General features: G+C 36.3%; 1 protein-coding gene across 3 annotated transcripts; it reads left to right on the top strand.

The window, feature by feature from the left end:
- On the top strand, positions 1–6968 carry cacfd1 (calcium channel flower domain containing 1). Of its 3 annotated transcripts, none has more exons than XM_053479161.1 (6): positions 1–223; positions 620–770; positions 3162–3234; positions 3444–3569; positions 4006–4113; positions 4450–6968. In XM_053479161.1, exons 2-6 carry the CDS (start codon positions 656–658, stop codon positions 4538–4540), a joined length of 513 nt encoding a protein of 170 aa, XP_053335136.1. In that variant the 5' UTR covers positions 1–223; positions 620–655; the 3' UTR covers positions 4541–6968. The 3 variants fall into 3 exon arrangements, with proteins under 3 accessions (XP_053335136.1, XP_053335134.1, XP_053335135.1); XM_053479160.1 differs by having other exon boundaries at positions 34–139; XM_053479159.1 differs by having other exon boundaries at positions 25–770.
- Positions 6969–7923: the final 955 nt, after the last annotated feature.

Below are 7923 nucleotides of genomic sequence, written 5' to 3'. Positions count from 1 at the left end.
ATTTTTGACGCCCTTGAATATGCGACTCCTTTAAGTGACGCAATTGAATAGCTCCACCCATAAAGCAACGCAGGCGAGGGAACCTCCGTGATCAGTCAAAGAAACAATGGGCTACTAAACTGGCTCCGTATGATTAAAGGTACTGTTTACGCAGAGAGCAGTGAAACCAAGCGAAACTACTGAGAGCGAAGGCCCTAGTGGAGACACAAAGCGGCAGGGATAGGTTGTTGTGTGTTTTTATCATTTAATTAACTTTATCACGCGGTCGATTTGGTACGAATGCGCTGTTTAAGCCGACGATAAAGCAGTAAGCCGCAAGCAGCCAAATCCTCCCGTCTTTAGACCATTCTCATCGATCGGGAAGCTGATACAGACCCCGGCAGAATATCTGTCGAGTATCCGATTGTAAATCGTCTGATCTGAATAACCGTTTGATTGTGTGCTGACTTGTCCAAGCTAGACATTAATCGGTTGTTGTAAAAAGAACTATTATTAGCTACTGCTGCTTTTAAAGAATCAACGATCTTTATAGATCCGTGAAAATAAAACCCGTTTGTCGTCCGTTGTAGCTGCATAAAGTGTAACGTCACCATTTTTCTGTTCCCGGTGGATCCGTAAGCGAGAGCGCGCGACTGAATAATTTAGTCGGTGTAAAATGAGCTCGGAGGAAGCGGCAGCACCGAACAAGAACACCGCCACCACTGATGGGGATGGCATGTCCTGGTGGTACCGGTGGTTGTGTAAGACTGCTGCTGTACTGGGTGGAATCTGTAAGTAAACGCCACTACTAAAACGATTACCATTATTATATACTATTTGCTCTTGTGACCTGTGACAAAGAAAGAAAAGCACGAGGTGTGTCCTCATTTTATTCTCATTACAGTATATTGTTTTGTATGATGTTTAGTGATTCGAATTTGTAAACCATTCAAATTTTATGCGTAAATTGAATTTGGGTATACACCGAAAATGTAACATAAAAATGTGTTTATACAGTATATGATATGATATATTTTTAATTAAAATATTATTTGTTCGCTTCCGACTTAGTAATCTGATTGGACATGAGGCATTTAAAGAGTGGTGATAATGGACAGTAACAGCACTGAGACATTTACTACAAATATCACTCCCACATCACAGGTGTTCGAACACTTATAACACTTAATTATACTAACTGTTGGTACCCAGCATGGGTGAAAGTAGGTCGGTACAGTCCGCAGTACTGGAAGGGGGAGAGAGAGCAACCGCCTGCCAAAATCTGCATTCAAAGCAAGTCATGGAAGCACTCTTAGCAAGAAAACACATCTGTTAATGTTTTTTTTATGGCTAATGTGAGCTACGAAAGTAACTTGGCTCTAACACAAGGCTGAATCCCAGATTTCACTCTTAATTCCTGACCAGGGCAGTACTTTGTCTGTGGAATAAGATATTGCATAACCTACAAAGCAAACTAGCTTTTCATTTAGTTCTATTTGGGATTCAACCCTGGAAACTAATTAAGCAATATCACACTTAAAATCATGCTGTTGAACTGATATTCAGCACAACAACAATTTCTCCCTCTCTCTCTTGTGATATTGTTTTATTACATTAAATTACAGTTTTACAACTGGAGCAGTTGTGTCAGTCCTGCTGGAAGCACCCATACTTTTTGTTTAGCAGCCATGCAGCTTGTGTTGTCCTGCTGGAAAATAAGTACATGTCACTGAAAGAGATAATGTTTGGATGACACCATATGTTGCTCCAAACAGAACATATTTTTCTGCATTAATGGCGCCAGCACCAGCATGCCCCCATACCATGACTGATGCTGGTTGTTGAATCTGACCTTGATAACAGCTTGGATGGTCCTTTTCTTTTTTTGACCCAAAGAATATGATGACTGTTGTTTTTGAAAACTATTTGAAATCTTCACTTGGACCACAAAACAGGTTTCCAATGTGCCACTGTCTATCTCAGATGAGTTGACCATGAACTCCTCTGTATACCAGTGTATTCTCGAGGCGACGTGCAGACGTGAACTGCTAACGGTTGGGCCGAAATGTCCTATTCGTGCCATAGGATGTCCTCAACCCAGTTAAAATGCTATGCTGTGACCTTAAGAGAGCTGTGCATAAGCAGATGCACAAAAACCTAAATGAACTGAAGTTGTAAAAAATAATCGGTCAAAATTCCTTTACAACTATAGGGAAGACTGCTAAAGTCATACAGAAAAAAGTTACTTCAAGTTATTGCTGCTTAAGCAATAATAATTATTATTTTTTGTCTTAATAGTAATGGCATGGAGAAAAAACAGTTTGTCTAATACCGAGACTCATTAAGATCAAACGGTTGTGATGTCTCTACACAAAAAACATGGAATTGAAAGCAGGCGGTACTAACTTTTGAGCATGAGTTTTCTTTGTGAACCTATCAGTGTAAGTTCTTAACAGCAGACTCACCCAGTAGTTCCAGGAAATTTCCACAACTTTATTGCAGATCTCTGATCACTCTCATCAAGACAAAGAAGTATGCACATGTGCTCTGGGACCAATTTATAATTCCTCATGTACAGCTGGTCATAAAAAACAAACAAACAAACAAAAAAACACAACTCAACCTTCACTTTTAGCTTGAAGTAATCTTCAAAACTGCCAGTTACTTTCTCATATATATTCTACAAAATTTACAAGAAATGTTTACACAGTTACAGAGTATATGCAGCAGAATAAAAACTCTCCCTGTAGCTTATTTGTTGGTGGTTCAAGGGATTATAATAAACATATAATCAGTCATAAACATAGCATAAACATAGCTCACAAAACACAACCATTCTACACACACCCCACACAAAAATGAGGGCTGAGGACATTTTAAAAGCATTCTTTTATTCAGCAGAAACACAGAGGGACTCTGTGTACAATTGGTTTTATGTCTTTGGTGTTGGTCTGTGTGAATAGCTCTCAGTTATCTAGCCTAATGCAGATTGCTTATAGTCTATTAGTGGAAAAAAAACATGTATATCAAAAGGCAAAAGATTGAGGAGTGTACTTTTACTCACTTGGAAAGTGAGGTGGGTGGCAAATAGTTAATAATAATGGCTAATTACTAGAACAAATTTTTTATTTGATGTCTTGCTTTAACACTCATTATGTTACATTTCCTCTCTCTCTCTCTAGCTTGTGCTGTGATGGGGGTTTGGAACTGTGTGACTGTGCACCCTTTAAATATTGCTGCAGGAGTGTGGATGGTGTGAGTACACACACACACACACACACACACACACACACACACACACACACACTAACACACGTACACACACACACTCTCTCTTACACACAAACATATATGAAACTTTATTCTGTTTCTATGCTGCATATTGCACATTAGATCATATTTCATTTATTATGGGAAAAGTTTTTGATGCATGTTTACTGATGCACTGCTTGTGTATTTTGCAGGTTGACAGCATGTGTGTTGTTCATCTGTGAAGTCCCATTCTGCTGTCAGTTTGTGGAGTTTGCGAATGCCGTAGCAGATCGGGCAGACAGAATGCGTCCCTGGCAGAAAGCATTGCTTTACTGTGGGTGAGTGTGCTTTAGTGTCACAGAAATTAACAGATAATTAGGTAATGAAACAAATAGAAATTTATTATTATTAATGAATGCTATACAGGCCTTAGTTGGGATTAGTTGGGTTAAATATTGCGTTTGTGGAAGATGCTGTCCCACCTAAACCTAAACTTTTGACTCATGAGTAACTGTTTATTAATGCTACTTGACCTTTTTAGATAAGATTGAAGACATTCGCGCATTAAAGTCACGTCCATAGATTTGCATTGTGAAAAATGTATCTAATCTATAGATGAGTCAAATATTGTTCCAGTGATGTAATTATGGCTATGATTTATAGAAGCATAGAAAAATCCATGTTATAAGGCATTAATTTGGTAAAAAAAATGTGTGAAATTTGACACTGAAGAAAATTAGAGATGATTAATTCTAATTATTGGTTCTCTCTCAGGATGGCGCTGTTTCCCGTATTTCTCAGTTTTTCCATCACCACGCTGTTTGGAAATGCTATCGCCTTTGCTACAGGAGTGCTTTATGGACTTGCTTCTCTTGGAAAGAAGTAAGATATATATATATATATATATATATATATATATATATATATATATATATAAACAGAATTTATACATTTACAGCACAATAATTCTGTTTAACATTCGATTGTGAATATGCTATATGTATGAGAGTATAAATATTCACATATTTCCTGTCCTTTTTTGTCTCATGATCAACCTAAATAATTTTTTCACACATCATAATTTGCTTACCAAAAGATATTATTTTTGACTGACTCCAGACTTTTCCTTTTCTAATACACTGACTTATCCACTAACTTATCCCAATGTGTCTGTCTATGTCTTCCTCTGTGTCCTTGTCTCCATTTTCTCTTGTTAAGGGGGGATGCAGTTAGCTACGCTCGGCTGCAACACCAGAAACAAGCTGACGAAGAAAAACTCGCAGGCACGACAGATGGCTCTGCTCCGTGACTTCTCTTCTTGTTACCTCTTGTTCTACTACCTCTCCTATCCCTCACTCCATCTTTGTGTCTGGGAGATTCTTATAAAACTTGTGTTTTAATTTTTATTTATGTTAGATTTCTTGCTTCCTGATCAGACTTGGGATCTATGGTCTCTTATGCTTCCATGTTGTATATTCTCTGGTATGGGAATTTATTTTTCTCCTGCAGGGGTACTTTGGTTGTGATTAGTCTTTCTGCAGTGAAGTTTGATTTTCCTTTTTATTTATATGAACTATATGATTCAGACACTAAACCAACCTCCTACACAGCCATCGGAACAGAAAACCAGAATGCATGATATAGACTGATGTTCAGTTCTCTTTTACATTCATATTTACACAATCGCTAACTGCAGCTATAAGGCCTTGTGGCAGGTGATATTTTTTCACCTTAATCCTCCATTTGTAGATTAAGACTGAGACTAGAATAGGATTTCCCCTGTATGCTATTTATAAATAATTTGGACTGGGAATGTCAAGTTCAATATGGAAGATTAATGTGTATTTTGTTTGTTTCTGTCAGCAACCAGACAGAATGCATCAATTGTTTGTTTTAAACAAGAATCTGGTGTTTAATGGAACTAGTGAAACTGTGATTTTGACATCAGTACTTAAAGGGACAAGACATTGTATATGGATACAGCGCATAAAACTAGCTCACTAGATCACATGTCCCCACACATGATTCTGGAGTACCACTTGGCCTTTGTATTTTAGCCTTTGTAATTTAGTGTGTATTGCTGCTCCAATACGTCCAAGTGGAAGTGGTGTTAATGCCATTATAAATACCAAAATAATCAGGACAGCATGTAGGAACTCCGGGATGAGGACTGGGAACCTGTGAGCAACATAATAATGAGGCTTATGCTTTTGCTAGGTTGCATAAAGCTGTTCACTCTTTTATATAAACATGGAACTAAGCAAAATGGCAAAATCATCAGTGTTATTAAACATAGCCTTCTAGCTAATTAAAATTTTAGTCCTGAGTCTTGTCATGTTGAAAGATGGCGGAGTTGCAGCACATCTTCTGAACTTCCTATGTTTTGAAAATAAACCCTGTTAAAATGTAGCAAAGAATGCTAGCGCATTAGTATACTTTTAGAACATAGAATTTTTAGTGATGTTCAGTTGCAGCCCATTACATGTACCATCTTGAATGTACAGAAAAAACAACAACTGTGCCTTAGGAAGAGGCCAGAACTATTAAGCAGAATAGGAAATTGATGGTTGCAGCAGAATTAATGAAAGTGAGTTTCATTTTAGAAACAAAAACACTTACTGAAGGCTGGGCCTATTATCATACCCCAATTAGGACCCGGCCAGCTGACAACCTCCTTTACTCATACTTTATACAAACCAGCATTAAAACTCTTGGTTGAAGTCAGCATGTTGTGAGGTCAAACATATTCCTAAAGTAAATAAATTTCTTCAAATCCAGGTTTAACTGTTTTAACCTGTCTTCAGTTGATTAGCCATATACACCAGCAGAAAATCCTTTATCGTACATGTGCTGCCTGCTGTTTACACTTTGGTAGGCAACACAGAATCCCTGTGTAGTAGGAGAATTTTAGAATAAAAAAAAGATTTGCTAAGTTTATTTAAAATTATAACTAATTCTGAAAAAAATCTAATTGACACCTGGATATCATGATATCAGATTGGTAATTTCTTCAAATTATGCATGTTGGAGGTGGAAGTACATTCAGAATTTTATTATTATTATTTGTAAAACTAATATGTAGTAATATGTATGCAAAATGTCAGGCCTCCCCAAATTATACCAAAACAAGTAGCAGCATTGTAGACATGTGAAAGGTAAATGGGTACTACATACTATTTATAGTTTTTTAATAGCTGACTTAATGCTCTTAATTTTGAAGACAAAAAGGGCAATGATGCCATTTTTTAAACCAGTAATTCTAATCTTTAAGTCATTGTTTTATCCATGGAATGCCCTAAATCTTGCATAGCAACCAAATCTTATTTTTAACTGACTATATTACTTTAAGGTGGGCTTATTGTTTTTTTTTTCTCTGTGCCGTGGATGAAATTGTAGTGTTTTTTTTTCTTTTGATTTATTTATTTTTGTAGTCCTGCTTTGGGGGTTACACTTTTGCAGTAAAAAAATCCATTAGAACAGCATGCCCATTGTGGTCAGTTTCTAAACAAGGGGAATAAATGTGAACAAGCCAACTACTTGTTTGGAAACTTTTTTCACTACCACTTGCAATGTAGACTTCTGTTAATGTGTGGTGGGTATTCTATGAATAGAACATTGATGTACATAACAACAAGCATGACAAATACAAAATAATGACTTGAACAAACACTACACTTCAGGGTTCTGTACAATTCTTGTTGCACTATATAAATAAATAATTCCATATTAAGAAATAATTTGTGCACAACGCTATTTATTGAAGTCCAACTAAACCAAAGAAATTTGTTTCATGACTACAATACAAACGGTTCTGAAGTTTGTTAGTTTTAATACACAATGTACTATGATGTGTACAATGATTACAATCAAATATGAAAAGAAATGGCGTTAGATGGTAGTATAATGTGTGCACAGATAACTTTGCTAGCTTTAAATCATTGTTACCCAACCTACTCTAGGTATGCTTTTAATAGTTCACCAAAAAAATGGTTAATTGTGGATAAAAGCATGTTAGAGCAATTTGAATCATGTTAATCTTGTAGTGTTTACATTTCAACTAAATGTCTAAAAAAATAGATTCACAAAGTGGGAAAACACCCAACACAAAAGCATGAATAAAAGTAACCAACAATTATCTTTTTTTCTGTGCTCTTCTAAGTTTGCATGTTAGCTAAACTGTGTGGGGTTTCTTTAGTATTACCATGAAGTTTAATGTAAATTTTTTCACATGGTGTTTCAGACAATAAATGATCCTTCTTTTTGGAGCACTGGCCATTATTACTTAATTATAGTAGCAACCAAGCAACTGATTTCCGGAGTACACTAATGAGACTGCTTTTGACTTTAAACTGTTTGCTTAACTTTCAGTAGTGCTTTAACATGGTAGTTTTAGTATATTTCAGGTCTTCTGCTAGTGCACAGAAGGTTGTGTTCAAATCCCAGCTCATATTATAAATCTGGAAAGTATTCACAGCGCATCACTTTTTCATGTCAGGCTAATCCTGAAATGGATTCAATTCATTTTTTTCTCAAAATTCTACACATAACTCCCCATAATGACAACATAAAAATGGTTACTTAAGATTTTTGCAAATTTATAATAAGAATTTTGAGAAAGCACATGTACAAAAGTATTTACAGCCTTTGCAAAACTGAGCTCAGGCGCATCCTGTTTCCCCATCATCCTTGAGA

This window comes from Clarias gariepinus, chromosome 19 (assembly GCF_024256425.1).
Source record: "Clarias gariepinus isolate MV-2021 ecotype Netherlands chromosome 19, CGAR_prim_01v2, whole genome shotgun sequence".
Lineage (NCBI taxonomy): Eukaryota > Metazoa > Chordata > Actinopteri > Siluriformes > Clariidae > Clarias > Clarias gariepinus.
Note: the sequence above shows the minus strand (reverse complement) of the source record. Positions and strands in the feature narration are given on the sequence as shown.